Genomic DNA, 21143 nt, shown 5'->3' with positions numbered 1-21143 from the left:
AAATACATATTATGATGCATAAAACAATTATAAAAACAAAAATTGAAAGATGCTGTCCTACGTGTCAGACTATTTTCTTTCCTGTATCTATTTGGGATCATTTGTATCCAAATCCAGTTCACTTAAAGGGGCGATCTGAGATTGCTCCATCCATTTTTGGACTTTTTAATAAATTATATACAGTGCCTTCAGAAAGTATTCATACCCCTTGACTTATTCCACATTTTGTTGTGTTACAGCCTGAATTCAAACTGAAATACATAAATTGTTTCTCTTTCACCCATCTATACACATTACCCTACATTTAGCAAATGTATTGAAAAAGAAATACAGAAATATCTAATTTACATAAGTATTAACACCCCTAAGCCAATACTTTGGAGGCGAATGCAGCTTTGAATTGCCTTGAGTATGTCTATCAGCTATTCACATCTGGATTTGGAGATTTTCTCCCATTCTTCCTTTAAGATTTTCTCAAGCTCTGTTAAGTTAGATGGGGAGTGGCGGTGAACAGCAATCTTCAAGTCTTTCCACATATTTTCAATGGAATTCAAGTCTGGGTTTTGGCTGGAACACTGAAGGACTTTCACATTCTTGTTCTGAAGCCAATCGAGGATTGCTTTGGCTGTATGCTTGGGGTCATTGTCCTGTTTGAACGTAAATCTTTGCCCCAGTCTAAGGTTGTTTGCACTCTGAAGCAGGTTCTCATCAAGGATTTACCTCTATTTGGCTCCATTCATTGTTCCCTCTATCCTTACCAGTCTCCCAGTCCCTGTCGCTGAAAGGCATCCCCATAGCATGATGCCGCCACCACCATGCTTCACGATAGGGATGGTGTTCGAACGGTGATGAGCTGTTCCTGGTTTTCTCCAAAAGTATCTTTTTGCATTCAGGCCAAAGAGTTCAATTTTTGTCTCATCAGACCACAGAATCTTTTGCCTTTCACATGCCTTTTTGCAAACTCCAGGCGTGCTGTCATGTGCCTTTTTCTCAGGAGTGGCTTCCATCTCTCGCATAAAGTCCAGAATGGTGAAGTGCTGTAGAGACTGTCCTTCTGGCAGGTTCTCCCATCTCTGTCATGGAACTGGGTTCTTGGTCAACTCCATGAGGTCCTACTTGCCCAGTCCTTCTTGCCCGGTTGCTCAGTTTGGTCAGAGGGACAGCTCTAGGCAAAGTCTGGGTAGTTTCATATTTCTTCCCCAGACATATGCCTCATCACAATTCTTTCTCAGAGATCTACAGACAGTTCCTTGGACTTCATGGTATAGTTTCTGCTCTGACATGCACTGTCAACTGTCGGACCTTATATAGACAGGAGTTTCTTTCTAAACCATGTCCAAACAATTGAAATGGCCACAAATGGACTCCAGTCAAGTTGTAGCGACACATCAAAGTAAATCGGATGAACCTCAATTTGGAGTGTCATAGCAAAGGGGTGTGAATAATTACTGTATATGAGTGAGATATTTCTGTATTTCATTGTCAATATTAGCAAAAAATTCTAAAATCATGTTTTCACTGTGTCATTATGGGGTATTGTGTGTAAATGGGTGAGAAAAACATGTATTTAATCCATTTTGAATTCAGGCTGTTACAAAACAAAATGTTGAATAAGTCAAGGGGTCTGAATACTTTCTGAAGGTACAAAGACTTTTGAAGAATATACAGTACCAGTCAAAAGTTTGGACACACCTACTCATTCAAGGGTTTTTCTAGATTTTTTGTTATTTTCTACATTGTAGAATATAGTGAAGACATCAAAACTATGGAATCATGTAATAACCCAAAAAGTGTTAAACAAATCAAAATATATTTTACATTTTTCAAAGTAGCCACCCTTTTCCTTGATGACAGCTTTGCACACTCTTGGCATTCTCTCAACCAGCTTCACCTGGAATGCTTTTCTAACAGAAGGAGTTCCCACATATGCTGAGCACTTGTTGGCAGCTTTTCCTTCACTCTGCAGTCCAACTCATCCCAAACCAGGTGTGTTGGGTTATTGTCCTGTTGAAAAACAAATGATAGTCCCACTAAGCACAAATCAGATGGGATGGTGTATTGCTGCACAATGCTGTGGTAACCATGCTGTTTAAGTGTACCTTGAATTCTAAATAAATCACAGACACTGTCACCTGTGTACCACAGCTATACTGTAGCTCTACCAAACACAGCCCCCACATCAGTAGGTCAGGGCTGAAACATGGGGAGACACCGCAGATTGGCCCAGTCATGTTGGATGTCTACTAAGTTGAGGTGAGGTTGAAGATCTGATTGGTGATTCAGCTTAGACTCTACCAGGCATTTTAAATGAGAAAAGGCCTTAAAGCTCACAGATGTTCGTAGAATGGATAGACAGACTGCCTCAAATAGTTACCAACAAAAAAAGTCTGCTGTGCGGGTGTCAAGGGATGAAATCAAATGCATGGATTTAGGTAGCTGCATAAGTAGGAAGTGCACGCACACACACACACACACACACACACACACACACACACACACACACACACACATGCGTGCACACACACCCTCGGTATACAGTATATAGCTTATTATATGGGTTGTTGTGGCCCTTAGAGTTTCCCTGCTGTGCCCCCTTGGCCCTCAGACTAGGTCTGGGCTGGGGATAGAGATCAGCAGAGGCCCCCTGCCCTGCCTTTATCCTGGGCTCTTTTAGAGGGCAGAGAGCCCCCTGCTCCTCTCCTCCACAGCCCCACAGCCATCTGTGACGTCAGCCCTGCCTGCCCTGCCTCCTCTCTGCTCTGCGTTCTGCTCCACCAAGGACATCTGTCTGTAAGCGTCTGGGGGGCCGCAAGGCGAGCAGCTAGTCCCCCAGGCCAGGGGGTAGAAGCCTTTGTTACCAAGCGAACTGCACAGATAGAAAACGTCAGGTTGGACATCGTGGCTTATGGAACTGACTCCTCTGTGTATGTGGGGTTTATCTGATTGCTGTCTGTCTGAAGAACGATCTCTCTCTAGCTGTCTGTCTGCCTTTCCCTGTTTCAGACATTTTTGCATCGTGTAGAGAACATGGACATCGTGTTCTTTCCTTGTGAGGAGACAAAGAACTGTGCAAAGGTTTTTATGTGGGTTTGACGCTTGAAGGGCTGAATATTTTGTGAAGCATTTAGGGCATAGCCCTGACTGAGTTGTTTACTGCTGTAAATAATTCAGAAAAAGGAACAACCAAGTAAATAAGCATGGGAAAACCTCAGCCAACAAATGGGACAGAATTGGCCTATAAAAGACAAACAAATCCACTCTTCTGATATTGAATGTTTCTTCACTTCACTCAATCCATTTACTGAATACTTTTCCAGTTATGATGTTAAAGGTGTTAACATTGCTGTTTGTGCATTGAAACCAGACCTCTAGCTATAGGAAGTGTAGCCTGATTATTGGGCAAACACATTGATTGGAGATTCAATCGGGGGATTTTTGCATCACATCTAAGCAATGTTCTACTTCTCCTGACCTTTGTAAATAATTTGAGTTTACAAGTCTCCTTCCCTGTTTCCAAAGGGCATGCGGGCAGACTGCAGGAACTGGTTTTTAAGAGACTTAGGGAGATCGAACCTGGCAAATATATGTTTGTTGGTTCTTGGTGATTTTATTCTATTGTTTTGAGCTGCAGACTCCAGTATTTCAGTGACCTTGGTGGTAGTCTAGTTGAGGCTTCTCATCCATAGGTTAGACGAGTCAATAATACACAGTCCACAGGCCCCGCCCAGGGGTGTGTCCAAAAGGGCAACCTAGGCCTATAAACGGCACTACGTTTGACCTGGTTAAATGGAGGGCATTATACAGGGAAAACGTAGTGCACTATATAGGGAATATGGTGCCAGTAAGGTCAAATCCATCCATACTTTAGTTTTGACCTGGACTCATAGTGCTCTGATCAAAAGTAGTGCACTGCGCTGTATAGGAAATAGTTTGTCATTTCAGATGCAGCCCAGGTTTGCAGTCATCTTATGTAGAGTTATAGAAGCACTATGGCAGCAGGCCTCAGATCAGATTGGTATCAGTCTCTTCTCCCAGCATCATTATGGCCTCAGCCTCCAGTGAGGGGAAATGCAGACTGGAGGAGGGAGGGTTGGGGTTGAGGGAGGGTTGCAGATGGTGAAATGAGGTCTGCATTTATCATACAGTCATAAATCTGAATGGCAGAACAGGCAGGGTAGAACGCTGCAGGCTGTGTGAGCCCACGCCTGGTGCCAACTGCCAGGCAGGGTAGAGATGCATCCCGGCATCCTGGTGCCATCAGAGAGATAGCAGGACCCAGACCCCTACCGCACGCACGCACGCACGCACGCACGCACGCACGCACGCACACACACACACACACACACACACACACACACACACACACACACACACACACACACACACACACACACACACACACACACACACACACACACACACACACACACACACACACACACACAAATAGACACACACATAGACACACAGACCCCAGCAGACCCTCTTTCTCTCTCCATGGAGGCAGCAGAATCCTTTGAGGTCAAGCCTTCAGAGCTTTCTGTGTGTGACCAAGCTTGACAGGGTTAACACTGATACCAGAGTTCCATCTGATATCTGTACCCAAACTGTGTAATGGAAATCTTTAGCCATAATAGCTAGCTAGTTTATCCAGCTGTCTCCTTCCTTTCCATTGGATTTCCTCATTTGCATAGTTCTGCCTAAATTCACACCCAAACACTCCCTGGAATCACTTCCTGAACCTGTCATCTGGTTACGTGTTTATGGGTGTTTGGGGGCCGTGGTGGAACTGCTCCTCTCCTCAGGACCCCGTGTTGCTTACAGCACACAGCCCTGTTACAGCACACAGCCCTGTTACAGCACACAGCCCTGTTACAGCACACAGCCCTGTTACAGCACGCAGCCCTGTTACAGCACGCAGTCCTGTTACAGCACTCAGCCCTGTTACAGCACGCAGCCCTGTTATAGCACACAGCCCTGTTACAGCATGCAGCCCTGTTATAGCACACAGTCCTGTTACAGCACGCAGCCCTGTTACAGCACGCAGCCCTGTTATAGCATGCAGCCCTGTTACAGCACACAGCCCTGTTACAGCACGCAGCCCTGTTACAGCACGCAGCCCTGTTATAGCACACAGCCCGGCTACAATACTTTGTGTGATACTACTATGTGATGGAAAATGCACAGTAGCAGCAGTAAAGTTTGGGTGGATTTCTGTCTGGTTATTATTGCAGTTTTTCCTGTCTCCTAGTTTATCCTAGTTTATGTTGTCAGTGTGCTTTGAATTTTTCAACGGTTTTGCCTTGATAAATGTGAAGTGGCAACACCCTAAAGGGCATGCTTTGCCTGGGGCTTTTTAAGATTCAGAGACAACTGCATGCACATTTTGGATCAGGTTTTTGTAAACCAATGCAACCTTTTATAGAGCACCATCTGAAAGCAACATTTCTTCTGATCAGACAACATGCACATGCACAGGTGCACACGCACAGTTTAAATACTTAAATTGAATCAACAAATCACATTACATCAAGAAGGATTTGAACATTTCAAAGGTATTGCATACAAGGATACAAAAAGCACCTTCTCCATATAGCTTGGCTGCTCATAACAGCTGAAACAGAGCACCATCTGAAAGCAACATGACATTTCCCCTGATCAGACAACACGCATGCATGTACACACTCTCACACACACACATACACACACACACACTCTCACACACACACATACACACACACACACTCTCACACACACACATACACACACACGATCTTAGATAACATAAAAGAACATGAAAGACATGAAAGAACACATAGATTGTCTCTATTCACTTCGACCCAGGCCTCTCCCCCACTGGGCAGGCAGGCGTTTCTCCCCTCCGTGCTGTAGCTGTGACTGGAGTTGATAGGATAGGCACGTGGGTGTGGGGGAGAGGAGCTGACGCCCTCTGTGCTACCATGACCCCAGGCTCTTACACGTCCGCCCTGCCCCAGCCCCATGCAGCAGAAACGCCAGCTCCCAGCAACGCTCCCCTTCCTCCCCTCAGCCCTTCTCCCTCTCAGCCCCCAGGTCAGACAACGCTCCCCTCCCTCCCCTCAGCCCTTCTCCCTATCAGCCCCAGGTCAGACAACGCTCCCCTCCCTCCCATCAGCCCCTCTCCCTCTCAGCCCCCAGGTCAGACATGACATTACCTCAGGCAGCGCCTCACCACTGTTTCCCCTTTACACATCACATACTGAAAAATCACTATGAGGCATGTGACCATGCAGCACCGCTCACCACTCAGACTTACAGACATGAACACTGCTAAACCCTGACAACATGCTGCCATTTTGTCTCTCTCTGAGTTTGGGGAGAGAGGGAGAGAGATGGGCAATTTACTGGAGGGATGGACATTAAAATGTAATTTCTCAGCTAAAGACCTGTTCTGTGCGCACAGACATGACTCTGCTACTGATGATGTCCATTGTGTTCATCCATTTATGATATGTAACACCTTAGTCTGCTTTGGCAGATGGGACAGAAATACATTTTCCCTGCCAAATCATTTTGGTCATGCCTTTACTATCAGCTGAGCGTTGGTCAAATAGTTACAGTTGGTTATGATAGAGGGTAGATGTAGAATATACCATTAGATCTAAACAACAAGTACAGTAAGATAACTACTAACTGGGTTTTCTCCGCACATTCCCACACCTCACCAATGTCTCTGAATCGTTACCCCCATGTAATCTGTTGACCCATGTAACTGAAGGTCATGCTGAGCTAGTAATGCTAAGCTAACGTGTGCCTGTTTCTTTGTCTCCCTCAGATGCAGCAACAGGAAATGGCCCTGGTGAGGCAACGAGACGCGAACCTGACCGCGCTAGCTGCCATCGGACCTCGGAAGAAACGCAAGATGGACTCGCCAGGGGCCACGCCGTCAGGGACCGAGGTAAGACCAGAGCCCCCCTATAAAGTCACCAACTGCTAGTTAGCTTCTGTCGTTGACTTTTACCTGCTGTAGCAGGACAAAATATATACCTACACAATCACTTCTGAAACAAAACTAACAAATAAAACAAACATAGTTAAAAACACATTAAAACAAGTTTTAGGACCACACTGTTGAGATGCTTGTCAACTGTAATTACTCACCAACCCCAGTAGGAGTACTAAGGTGTACATATTAGATGCCCAGAATGGGATGTTCACACACAACAGGTTTACACACCCTGTGGACTGTTTCTCTTCTGTTTCTACTGAACATTGATGAATTGCATGGCCACATGCTCTGCAGTATTGGTATTCATTAGTCAAGAACCAGATGTTGGAGGGAATGAATGTGAGGTATTAAAACCCTCCTTTATCCCTGTACTCTGATTGGCTCTGTGTTGTTGTCCTCATATTATTTAGGAAGAGTTCTATGGTGGGCCTGGTACACAGTGTGCAGGCCGTCCTCTCAACCATTACGTTGTCCTCATGCTTATTAGTCTATAAAGTGGATGAAGATGAGTCCTTCTGAAGTCTCCCTTTAGATTAGAGACTTGAGCCAATACCAAGGTGCGAGGCAGAGAAATACAATCCCTAGAATGGGATCCCCATTCAAGTCAATGTTCTATGGATTCTATTTCTATGAAGAGAGGGGATTGGGAGCAGTTGTGGTGGTTTGTTAGTTTGTTTATCAATTATCCAAGGATTGGAGTTGTTGTTTTGGGGGTATTGTTGTTGTATTCTTAATACCAGACCTCCTGAACAGAAATAATGTGTTATACATTATCCCGGTTTGGGGCATGTATCTAATGCACCACATTGGAGACCTCAGTAAGCTAATACAGGGAAGATGATGGGAATATATCTCTGATACATGAACCAACATCGACAGGACCAGAGCATGTTGACTTACTTCCTTCTGACTAACTGTCTGTTGTTAATTAAGATGAATTATGTTATTGTAAAATAATAGTCTCCTGTTGAAAATGGTTAAAGAATAGCCCGATTATCACATTTCTCCAATATTCATTGTCATACACACAGTTATTCTGTAACCAGAAATATTTTACATTCTCAGAGAAAGAAATGTTGAACTATTCAACCTCCCCACGATATTCTCTGATTACTGCTGTGATTCTGTGAATATGATGAATAAAATATCTGAATGTCAATTGGTCATTTTAATAACCTGCTTGTTGGGTTGTATCTTCACATCATTCGCTTAGTTGCAATCTGCTGCAGAAAGAGCACATTAATGCACCCAGTATAAGAAGGCAGAAATAACTCAATAAAAGCATTACTTCTGGTCCTTGAGTGCAGTGCCAACCTCTTTCACTATGTTTTACCCTGATTGGTTAGCGAGCCCTCGACCCTCTGCTTTCTGCGGAAAAGAAACAAACTACAACAATCCGGTTTATATACAGTATCTAACATAAACAGTCACACAAAATAAACATGAATATCCAGAGCTGTTTCTAATGTCCTGTCCCCATTTAATTAGGGGGCTATAATTAAGTGAAGTCATACCCCCCTCCTCCCCTCCCTCACCCCCCTCCACCCCTCTTCTGAGTGATTGCGAGAGGGAGAGGAGAAAGAGGGAGGAATCTTAACTTATTTTCACTTCATTTTCACCTCCTCACATTTCTTCATTTCACATGGGCTGGAAGCGCCAGCGGCGTTCTCTTTCCCTTCTCCAGAGCAAAGTGAATGTGACTTTTCTAAGGGGGTCACAGGATGCCTGCAGGCCCTGTGGGTGTTACTGGACTGTTGCCTGCTCTCAGCTTCACTGAGGGGCTTGTCATAGATTTCATCTCCACAGAAATGAGCCGGGGGCCCTGGCCAGGAGCAGGCAGCAGAGGCAGGCAGCATTATGAAGGAGTAGGGCCCACGCTGCCTGGCTGGCTGATTACTTCCCTCTGACATCGCATCCTGAGCTTTCCGCATTAATCCCAGACAGACAAAGGCAGTCCTTCATTGCTGCGCCAGAGCTCAAATTAGGAGAGGGAGGATAATGACCTTCTTGAGATCCTGTTCTCTTTTACTCCGTTCTGTTATAGTAGAGAGAGCTCCTGTTGAAACTAACAATCCCCCCATCTCTACCCCTTCCGACCACCCTTCCGCCGTGTTCCAACCGTGACAGAATTCAGGTGACAGAATTTCGGTACATGTTTTTTGTCCTACCTCCTTTTGATGGTGGCTTGGCCAGAGCTCTGCTGTGCTGGAGCCTGGTTGCCTCGACTAGACTGCCAAAAGGTCTGAAACTGATAGCCAGTCAAGACTGGAGTGTCTGTCTTCAGCCTGATCTGGTCTGCAGGAGGGAACAAAGGGGGGCTTACAGGGCTCCGGAGGACGGATTAGTTCCCAGGAGCCAATGGCAGGGCCTGTTCACAGGGGCAGAGAGACGAGGGCCGGCTGTGGCCCTGACTGTGGGTCATAGCACAGACACCGGTAGCACTGACCCCCCTACTACCCCCCAACAACCCCTGGCTGAGAAGGATGGATTTTGAAGTGCTCTACTAAGCCAACTGGAGTGCTAGAGAAGGATGAAGGAGGACTAGTGGAAGGAGGATGTGGAATGAAGAAGGAGAAGGACTGGTGAAGGTGGAGGTGAATAGAGGCTCTTTACCTTTACACCTTCTCAAACATCAGCCTACAGTATCAGCCCTGACATGACTAGCCTCCAGTAACTATGGGACATTTACAGCTAATGGGTTAGCCATGCATCCCAGCCTGGCAGACTGAGCAGGGTCACTGTCCAGTCACCCAGACAAACACTGGATTATTCCATTTTCATTAGATTACTCCACTGTCACCATCACTTTGTTACTATGTTACATCACTAGTCTCCTTCCTTTCACAAACAGTAGTAATTAATCGGTAGTTGTTTGGGCATGAACTGCCCATGTTGTGGTTTTATCCCTTTAAAAAGAAGAATACAAGGTTTAGTATTGTTGGGGAGAGTGTCAATGTAGGGTGAAGTTTCCGAACTGTAGTATTGGCCAATATCAGGACACACTTTAGCTTTTAAATGCAAAGATCCCAGTGCCTCTACTATGATGGAACATATTGTAGTGTAAAACGTGCTCTGAGCTCTGAAACATCCTTGACACGTTTACGAGCACACAGTTATCATCATCTAGACAGTTGGGCCATTTATCACATCAAAGGAACAGCCTTGTTTGTTGACGTACAACAACAATGGCAGCTAAATTGTCCGGACTTGTACAGTACTGTATAACCACACTGTCAGACTCCTATCTGTCTCTCCCAGGCAGTGCTGGGTGGAAAAGGTACGGCAAGAAGAGATTTAATAGCAAGCAGACTATTTTTCCATTTGAATTCATTTCACCTTCTTACTTTCAGGGTTTAGATCAGAAAAATGGAGTGAGGCAATAGAGCAAGAGGCAAAGAGAGAGAGAGGGGAAAAGCAGAAGGAAAACTGATGCCCTTTCCTACAGCTAAATTAACAGGAATCACGTGGAAAACAATCTGAGCCTCCAATGAAAGGGGGAACCATTAAAATTAGCCCCGAGCTATGGACTGCACCCAATATCACTAAAGCTGCACTCACTACAGATGTGGAGGCTGGCTTACAGGCAAACTATGCTCTGTTCTATAGCTACAATTAAAATCAACCTCTCTGCCAAAAAATAGGAGAGGAGAAGAGGGGGAGAAAGGCAGACATGGAACATCAAAGACAGATTGAAATGTGTAGTCAGTAATAAGACTGGTCTCCAAGCCCTTGGGTTCTCCACGGTCCCCTTGTTAATGAGAAATTTTGACCTCTGGTTTGTAAGTTAAACTTGTAATCTCGGTTAATGAAGTAAATCAATCCCAACTTGGAGTGTGCAGTTTCTCCCCTCCATCCTCCCCCCACCTCCCCCTTCCTTCTATCCTCCCCCGTACTCTCTTCCCTTCCTTTTCGCTCTCTTCTCCTCCTCTTCCCTCTCCTTCCCTCCCAACGCGCTGCCTGGGAGTAAACGGCCATGTCTTCAGCCAGACAAACAGGAAAGAGAGGCAGAGAGGAGAAAATTGTTCTGAGGGGAGGAGAAGGGGACTGGGACTGGGCAGGCAGGCCAGCTGCTTGGTTAGGGAGAGCGGACATCCACCACTCCCTCCCTCCTCCCCTCCTCCTCCTCTCCTTTCCCCTGCCCATTCCATCCGTCCAGTGGGATTTCACTGAGAGCACAGTGGAAGAGGCTAAAGGTGTGCTCCTCTATTAACTGTCCTTAACATGTTCCTCGGAGGAGTAACTACTGTATTGCATCGGAGTGTTTTTCCCTTTGCTGTTACCATATGGAGGGTTTTAACGATATTTGATTGGTGCAGTCAATGTATTCATTGGCCTTGACCTCCAATTGGCTGTCATTTGAATCCCTCAACAGAAAGGAATGCAGCATGAGTAACATATGGAATTTTGAAGAGGTTCTGGAATGGAGCCCACATTTACATATGTAGTGTGGTGATATAATGAGCTATGCAGGAGGACTCCTGTGGGTTATCTCTACAGCTTTAACATGGTACATACATAGTCCTGATTAGAGGGGGCACCAAGAGGCTGTTATCGGTTGCGTAATGTCAGTAAGATCGTAATGCTCGTTTTACTTTTTGTCTTTAGGCAGTTCTATTTCTTTTTCCAGAGGGGGACAAATAGAGGAGATGAAGTTGAGTCTTTAAGAAGGGTTACAGGAGCTGCTGTACTTGGCCAGATGCCATATTCTTAGAGCTGTACCATACTGCACTTTGCCAGCCAGCATCCCTGGCATCACAGTGCAATGCTATAGACTATAGACTACTGATCGTAGGCTGACTGCTGGTTAAAGTCCTTGAATAGAAATCTGTTTGTGATCTTTGTCACTTGGAAAATATTTGTTTTATTCTTTTGTCCTCTTAATAAAATGAACTCTGTTATTGTGAGACAAACATCAGGCAACTGAATACAGTTTGAATTGAATACCATATTTTATTATCTTTCATATTTAAATGTTAACATTTTTCCCGATGTATTTGTGTCATGCTCTTTGAATATGTATGGAATGCAGAACATATGAATTGATGAGATGGCCATCATCATGCATGGCTGGTTAGGTTCTTTATAAAACTGTCAACACAGATTAAAATCAATGTTTTTAATTCCCACATGAATGGAAATAGAACTAACAGATTCCAAGATCAGAAAGAGTTAAATAGTGATGAATCATGGTGCTAAAGATATGACACTGTGCGAAGATGCGTGTGTATGTGGCGAGCGTGTGTGTGGCGAGTATATTGTAGACGTGTACCTGTAGACATGACATTAAGTATGATTAATTACACTATGGGTCATTGAATATTACCAACCTTGGATCATATTCAATCAGGTTTTCCATGACAAGAACAACATTCCTATTGTGCTGATTAATGCACTTCACAAAACAATGCTTACAGGATGAAACAATCACTCCATAGTGATTACTCAACCCCTTACACATGTATAGACTTGGTAGCCTATTTGACTGTGAAACTCCAAGGTAGTTATGGCCAGTCTGGAGGCCAGGTGGCTGTTGTACTAGGTGACAGTGTGTGGCTGGGAGTTCCTGTCCTCCTGCAGCTCCTGATAGACCTGGCCCCCTCCAGTCCACACTCAGCCCTGAAAAGCCTGGCCCCCTCCAGTCCACACTCAGTCCTGAAAGACCTGGCCCCCTCCAGTTCGCACTCAGCCCTGAAATCCCTGGCCCCCTCCAGTTCACACTCAGCCCTGACATCCCTGGCCCCCTCCAGTTCACACTCAGCCCTGAAAGTCCTGCCCCCCTCCAGGTCACACTCAGCCCTGAAAGCCCTGGCCCCCTCCAGTCCACACTCAGCCCTGAAAGCCCTGGCCCCCTCCAGTCCACACTCAGCCCTGAAAGCCCTGGCCCCCTCCAGTCCACACTCAGTCCTGAAAGCCCTGACCCCCTCCAGTTCACACTCAGCCCTGGCTGCCCACCAGCTTCAACAAGCACACCCCACAACTAACCACCTCATAATCACTGAGTAATAGAGGCTACAGGTTTCCAAGAAATTAGACCACAGTTACCAATGAGAGGCTACTGCCTTATGCCTTCAAGCTCAGAGGATGATAGTGGTTTGTGAGGTGAGAGGAATGCCGGTGAAGATTTTGCCTAAAGGGTTAAAGAAGCACTGTCAAATGAAATGGACAGTTGGACCAGATTCCTACCTTTATAGCTGGATTCTCTAATGGCCCTATCATAGACATTGCTGTGTCCATGCTGGACGTCTTTGCTAGCTGAGAGGACTCTGGACATAGTAGCAGCGAGGCTATTAGGTGAGTTGTCTCAGTTGTCCGGCAGACTGATGAACAGTCCCTGTCCAGACTTGCAGAGAGAGAGACATCAGGGAAGCTTTTCAACCCTTCTAGAGTAACACGCCTCCCACTGGCTCTGTGCTTGTAAAATACATATAACAGTCATCATCGTATCACATCGCTGAGTTGAGTGATCTTGTACACTGAGGAAATTGTTCAGTCAGGAACATTTACATATCGGAAAACTTATGATAAATGGTTTGATCACACATTGTTCTGTTGTAGGGTTTCAAACAAACAGCAGCCTACTCTGTCTCCTCAGACAACAACAGCTCTGTTACCTAACCACATTCCCCTGACTGTAATCATGTTTGTGTTTGTGCTGACAATCTGCTGGGCAGTGTGAGATCCTGGCATGGAGAATGGTCCAGAACCAGACAATGGGCCAGTGTTATAACCTTGGATCTATGACATGGAGACCAGGTGTGTGTCCAAAATGGCAACATATTCCCCATATAGTGCACTACTTTTGACCAGAGCCCTATGCAGACCCTGGCCAAAAGTAGTGCACTATATAGGGAACAAGGTGCATTTTCAGACGCAGACTAGCCGTTCTGTCCATTCTACACAGCCCATTAGTTTAGTACACTAGATGGCCATGCCTGTAACAAGCCAGTGGAATGGAGCAGTCTGTCCAAGCTGTAAAAATATACAAACTTAACATGCCTCATTATTTTAATTAGAGTGAAACTCAGATTTTTATGGAATTCACAATATTCTTCGTCGACTTCTTTGTGGCATTAATAAATACATTTTTACATTTATATATGTACATAAATGCGTGTATTTGTGCTAATACTGTAAAATAATCGTTTAGATAAGAAACTCCTATATTTCCATATTCATGGTGAAATCAGTGATCCTCCACTTTTCTCTGCCTTTAAAACTTTGCCCTGAAATAATGGTTAAATATACAGTTTTGACAACAAAGTTGAGCCCCAGGCAATTAAAAGATACCCATCTTAAAGAAATTAATTACCTCCCTTGTTAATCTTGATATAATTAAATTTCTGAAGAATGAAATTTGCTGCAGTTTTTCTTGTGCTACTGGTGCCATGGAGACAGGGCCGATAAAACCTGGTTCTTCAGCCCACAGACGCTGCCTGCTGGCCAGGGACATGGGGACATCCCAACATCCAGGGCCCCATCCAAACCCCCTCTCCCCATCCCACTGCCGTCCTCCAAACCCCCTCTCCCCATCCCACTGCCGTCCTCCAAACCCCCTCTCCCCATCCCACTGCCGTCCTCCAAACCCCCTCTCCCCATCCCACTGCCATCCTCCAAAACCCCTCTCCCCATCCCATCCCACGCCTCCAGTCCACTTACAGAGAAAGAATAAATAGAATACCTCTATACTAGCCGTCATTTTATATTTTCTGTCTAATACCACACTCTCTCTGTTTCTTTCCCCAGGCCTGGAGGAGCTAGCTAAGAGCTCTGGGTCTCCAGTCTAAATTGCGTCTCTCAGTCTGTCAGTGATAACATAACGTAGTTGTATGAATTGAGGGTTTGGGAGGGCTGCTAATGAAGTTGTCGATATGAAGCGGCCTAGTCATCCTGTGTAACTGCAGTGGCAGGACCCCTGAGAGATCAGTCAGAGAGTATGCGCCCTCCTCGCTGCTCTGACTCGCTCCAGGAAGTCCTGTGTGTCTTTGTGTCACTTAGTGGAGTTATTTATAGTGTGTTCTCTCTCTCTCTCTGTCTGATGTTAGAATTAGCCGTGATTGGTTTGTGCAGTGTAGCATTGTGACATCGCCGGGAAAGTGGTTGGATTTGTTGTTACTATTTATTAAAGTTAGTTTTTCTTTTGACTGGATTACTTTTGTCAGCTACATTGTCAGCTCTAAAGGTTGGAGCCTTGGGGAAAGAAACAAGTGGAAATGCTGCAAATGATCTTTCATTAAAAGCTGGCATGGGGCAGAGGGAACATTTTTTGTTGAAATGTATAGCAGTAGGCAGAATAACTAGATGGCAGGAATGCCAACATAAACATAGAGATTCAAAGTTTTCCACAACAGGATCTGATTTAATATGTTTCCTTGTGGAGGTTAATGTATACTGCTCTAACTGAAGAAAAACAGCAGATCTGGCCTCAACTTTCTAGATAAGACGAGGTTACTGTATAATGAATGTTCCATCGTTATATCGTGTACTTAAAGTGCAGCATTACTTACATGTGCTCTTTCTCTAAGCAGACTAGAGACACAAGTAGATGCTTTTTTCAGAATTAACATTCCACATTCAGACAGGCTTAGTTTGCTTATTAGGATTTTTAATTTTTCTTTCGTTTTGGTTGGTCTCAGTGTCTCGTGTCCGCAGCATGACTTAGAAAGAGCATTCCTTATTACTTTTCATTTGAAGGGCCTTTGGTCGCTTGCCGGGGAAGGTTTGATTAAAAAGAAGGGCACCATATTGTTTGCAGATGGAGGCGCTTCAGGAAGACTCTAATTGAATTTATGCATTGAGATGCCAGGCTAGTCAAAGCACCTGTCTGGCACATAGTAGGACAGCATGCATGTGGAAGTATTACTGAAAAATCTGTCAGCTGGTTCTCCACTATCAAATTCATGATAAATGTTACTGTTTGCAATGCAGAAGAACTCAAAGAAGAACCAATGAGTAAATAGATTGTTGCTGGTGTGGTATGTAGATAATTCCCTCTCTGTTGGAATCATTTGTTGTGGGAGTAGACTTGGGTGTATTTTTTCCATACCTTGCTTCACATCTCAAACATAAACATACTTCAATCATAAACAATCCTTTCAGCCCCTTCTCAGTACTACAGACCCTAGTGTGCAGTAGACCCCATCCACCCCCCTTTCTCTCTCTAGCCTTCCACTGTGAGAGAACTTGCCTTGTTCTGGCAATTACTCTGCATCACCCCTCTAATATAGAGCCAGCCACCATTCCTTTATCTCATATCAATCAGTGCTTCATTCAAATGGCTGATATGCCCTTTAACAAACAGACTATAAAGAACCTTTTAAATGGTTACGTTTTGTACATTTCTATACATTTGTTGTGATGCAATTTATTCCTCTCATATGTTACTTTTTATGATAAAAACAGTGTGGCTAAAATTAGCCCTCTAGAAAATAGAAAATGGTGCAGGAGAATAAACAAGGCAGCGAGTGGCTCCGTTAGTGAGGATGGGTTATTGGCTGACTTGCTTCTTCTCATGGCGGCCCATTAAAAGTGTTAATGTCTGCCCGCAGCAGCGCCTGGGGGAACAGAAGGAGGCCATGAAAGGCATATTTCACATGCATCAGACACTGGAATTAAATAGACCAATGTTCCCTAAAAATACTGAAGTACATCTCTTTCTGATGTGCGTCCCGGGCAAAAAATTCATTGATCTTGGAATGTCCCTTGGCAATTATAAAATATTAAATCCAAGTCACACTTTTGGGCTCCAGCTTCATTTTTTCTTCTGGCGCTTTTCCACCGCTCTCCCATTTGATCAATTTAAATGGAATGGATGGTAATAAAACAGACGGCACTAATAATAATACCTCAGAACTGGAGGTCCTTGGTAGGTTCCAGTGTTGTTTCTTCCTTCTTTTTTGGGGTATTTTTTCCTAGATATTCCTGGACATTAAACAAGCGATATCTCCAGCAACAACAGAACAGACTGAAGACTTCACACTAGAATTCCCCTGCAGTTCCATCAAGCCATGCAAATGACTTTCATTTCACCACACCGGGGATTGAGACGTGCGTGTATGATATATTTATTTCTAAACACAAAGTCTGTTCAGTCTCTTATGTTCCAGAACTCTGGGGACGACAATTATTTGTCAGCTGCTTTTCATTTAGGGCAGTGGCCCCGGTGCCTCCCTCCCCGTCCCCTCAGTGTCCTCTGAGATTAGAGAAGTGGTCCACAGTTAATTGCCCAAATCATTAAATGTAACGTTGGTCTCAATAAATTTATTCACCCAGCTGTTTGATAAAGTACACGGTTCATTAAGTCCTGCACTTGTTTGTCGTTTGCCTAATTAAGATTTAGAATCGATCATTGAGTGCCGTAATGTACAGTGTAGTATAGCCTAGCCAAGCTTGTTGTACAGGATCTGGGTGCTGTAATGTACAGTGTAGTATAGCCTAGCCAAGCTTGTTGTACAGGGTCTGGGTGCTGTAATGTACAGTGTAGTATAGCCTAGCCAAGCTTGTTGTACAGGGTCTGGGTGCTGTAATGTACAGTGTAGTATAGCCTAGCCAAGCTTGTTGTACAGGGCCTGGGTGCTGTAATGTACAGTGTAGTATAGCCTAGCCAGGCTTGTTGTACAGGGCCTGGGTGCTGTAATGTACAGTGTAGTATAGCCTAGCCAGGCTGGTTGTACAGGGCCTGGGTGCTGTAATGTACAGTGTAGTATAGCCTAGCCAGGCTTGTTGTACAGGGCATGGGTGCTGTAATGTACAGTGTAGTATAGCCTAGCCAGGCTTGTTGTACAGGGCCTGGGTGCTGTAATGTACAGTGTAGTATAGCCTAGCCAGGCTTGTTGTACAGGGTCTGGGTGCTGTAATGTACAGTGTAGTATAGCCTAGCCAGGCTTGTTGTACAGGGTCTGGGTCCTGTAATGTACAGTGTAGTATAGCCTAGCCAGGCTTGTTGTACAGGGCCTGGGTGCTTGTCTTTATCTTGGGTGTTAAGGAAAGGCATCCGCTTGATAAAGCTCTACCATTTAGCACACTGACTGCAATGGGAATTAGACATCCTGTGCTAATTAACAAGCCCAATTAACTGTGAAATTCAGGCGTTTTTGACAAATAATCTCAGCAGAATTCAGACATCATCACCCTAGACGGTATCATCATCTACCTCTCAATGAAGAGAGGGAGCATAAAAGACTTGTGATTTTGGAAAGGTGCTCGACAATTGTTTGTTTTGCTCAACCCCATAGGTTAAGTTGTTATTCAAGTATATCACATTACAAAGGTTTTCATAGTCAGTCAGGTGGGTTGGATCAATTTAGCACACTTCCTTAAGAGGGCCACCACATATGTTACTGAAAACTACATTTCTATTGGATGATGCCTTTTTTTATCTGGTTGAATAGCCTAATTGCCGTTCTAGAACTGAGAGCAAAGAATTCAAGTAAACAGACTGATTGCTCCTATTTGTGAGTGAAGCATTAACAAGCCAGGGGGAGCGTTAAGTCTTTGTTCTCTGAGGAGAAGTACGGGACAACAGAGCTTTGTTGTGGTTGGAAATGGTTGGAGTGAGATCAGCTGGCCAACATGTAACTAACTAACTTAAGGCTCTCCTGACCAGTTCTTACTGTTCACAGGAAACAAAGAATTGTCATCGCTGAGAGAACTTCGCTCTGTGGCTTTTGTGTCTCATTCCCATTTTGATTCATTATCACATGTATTTTTTAGATTGCATCAATTATGTATTTGTTGGACTAATGAACACTCTCTCGACTGATAGAACTTTGGGAGTTTGAGTTGTGTGAAGAACCGGATTTGGTCTGCCCAGATTGCGTCAGTGCGGCTGATTACATGTCAGTTGAGAGCGATAGATGTGGTCTTGCTGCAAGGCTTGGTGGGTCTTTGTCAGTGTTTATATAAACCCACAATGAAGGAGAGGGAGCCAGGGGAAGTAAACATACCTCCTGGGTCAGACTGGATTACTGTATGCAGTGTGTGTGTGTGTGTGTGTGTGTCTGTGTGTGTGTGTCTGTGTGTGTGTGTGTGTTCCCCGGTTGAGGGGCTGACCCATTGACAAGCATTAAACAGGCCCCTGCTGGCTTTAATACCTGTCCATTACATCCACTCTGCTGTCTGACAGAGGACACTACTACGGTGTAAACCAGGCACATAACATCCACTCTGCTGTCTGACAGAGGACACTACTACGGTGTAAACCAGGCACATTGCATGGCGCTGTGCTCACGGTGATTTGGATGCTGTGCAGTAGCAGTTTAATAGGAAGTCTACCATTGACTGGGAACACAATGGCTTTGGGTGTGTTTGAATATCAGGCAACGCTGGAGGTGTTAGTCGGCAGGGCGGGCGCCGGTGGGCACTCCCACAGCTTCCTGCCCCTGGTGCAGGAAGAATGAAGCACTTCCTTTTACATGATATGTAATTATTATGGCAGACAAGGGTGTGGGTTTAATACCGAGTCAATATGTAGATAAGGTTTTATACATACACACAGTTAGATTAGCTGCCTGAGAAGACAAAATGCTGTTACTGTAGAACAGGTTGCCAAAACGCTGTGCAGGTATACTGTGGAAGCCTTCAGGGCCTCTGCAGGAGAAATCTTTTGAGAGAAATTAAGGTTCCTGAGGACGTGAAGAAGGCTGGGGAGGGAGTGTCCCAATAACTGAAGACAAACTGGGAGCTGCACATCTTTCTTAACCTTTGACCCTGTGGGTGTCTCGTCTAATTGGGCCGAATGGAGCCTAGACTCATTCCCTAATCACCAACGGTATGCTTCTCATACTCTCTAGTACTGTCAAGAAAATAAGGATTTTTAAATTAGATGTAAAATGTACTGTAAATGTCCCAGGTTTGACAACCCCTTTCAATATGACACCCAGACTTGGGTAGGTAGGTCAAACATGCACATGGAGTTGCTCTTTAGATTTAAACTCCTCAAGTTTCAGTTGGTTCTTTCTGGGGCATCTATATAAAACATGAAGATCATCTCTATCTGTCCCCTGCAGACCCAGGATGTTAATCAGAGCTGCTCTTCAGACGTAACCTACTCCCCCTGCCTTTAATGACACACTGTAGCTACACGCTTTATACACGCTTTACATCAGGTGGGGATTGGTGACAGGAGCAGTACAGGGACAGAGCGTACGACGTCTAAGGCGATAGTTTGCAAAAAAAGACCCATTTATTTGAGATCAAGGACCTGTTTAGAGTTTGAACCTCCACTGGAAAACTCCTCTCTAATATCTCAGTGATCTGCATAAGCAGTCCCTTGGTGCACTGGGCTACATTACATGTTCCTTGGAAGTGAAAAGTGTCGCTTCTCGTATGTGGTTTTATGGGAAAACACTGACAGTTCTGGGTAGATGGGTAGAGTGTGGTGCTCTGGGATCTACTCTTGTGCCTATAGTTTGCCTCCCATTACCCTGTGAAGTCAGGATCTATTAGTACCACAGTACGATGCTCTATAGTTCTCTAATGTTGGCTACCATTATGCTAGCCTACTTTGTTTTCCCCAATTAGGCCATTTCTGTCTGGGATGTGTTCAGTAATGTGTTCAGTATCTGGTCATCCTTTACTCTTTCCTGAGTAGCTTCTTTATTTCTGTTTGCTGTTTCCTGTCCCTCCCTGCCCAAGTTCAGGAGTGATTCACTTCAACAAAGACATCTGAGTTGGACCACAGCCCTCATTTGGCACCTTTCTTAAAGGCCCAATGCAGCCATTTTTATATCAATATCAAAACATGTCTGGATAACAATGAACTACCATACTGTCCCTTAAAATCCCCCAAAAACTTTCTCACGCAAGAATTTTGCTAATACAGTCTGGGAGGGGAAACTTAAAACTAGCTGTTATTGGCAAAGACGTTTGAAACTGTCTTTCTTATTGGTCTATTAATCAATTTACTGAATGGTGATGTCATCATGGAAGCCGAAACTCCCGCCCTGTGTAAATTGTATTTTCAACCAACAATTATCCATTTTTTTTCACTCTTTCACAGTGTTAGCTTCATCTGCTGTTGTACAATATAATATAAAATACAGGAACAACTGAATTTTCACTGCACTGGGCCTTTAAAAGTAGCTAACCATCAGTTGAAAAACACCCCGACCAGTGCCTTGGTTATTAACTCAGTCACCACCCTCTCATTCAACTTGAA

The 21143-nt window shown here is 44.6% G+C and overlaps 1 protein-coding gene across 2 annotated transcripts in view; it reads left to right on the top strand.

The window, feature by feature from the left end:
* The window catches only part of LOC109882937 (transcription initiation factor TFIID subunit 4), a 151789-nt gene that overhangs the window by 114574 nt on the left and 16072 nt on the right, over positions 1 to 21143 (top strand). For both annotated transcript variants that reach the window (XM_031831204.1, XM_031831203.1), the window contains one exon: positions 6815 to 6937. In XM_031831204.1, coding sequence (XP_031687064.1) covers positions 6815 to 6937 — 123 coding nt within the window. The remainder of the gene's footprint in view (positions 1 to 6814; positions 6938 to 21143) is intronic.

Source organism: Oncorhynchus kisutch, linkage group LG8, assembly GCF_002021735.2.
Source record: "Oncorhynchus kisutch isolate 150728-3 linkage group LG8, Okis_V2, whole genome shotgun sequence".
Classification (NCBI taxonomy): domain Eukaryota; kingdom Metazoa; phylum Chordata; class Actinopteri; order Salmoniformes; family Salmonidae; genus Oncorhynchus; species Oncorhynchus kisutch.
This window is presented reverse-complemented; position numbering and strand designations above follow the sequence as displayed.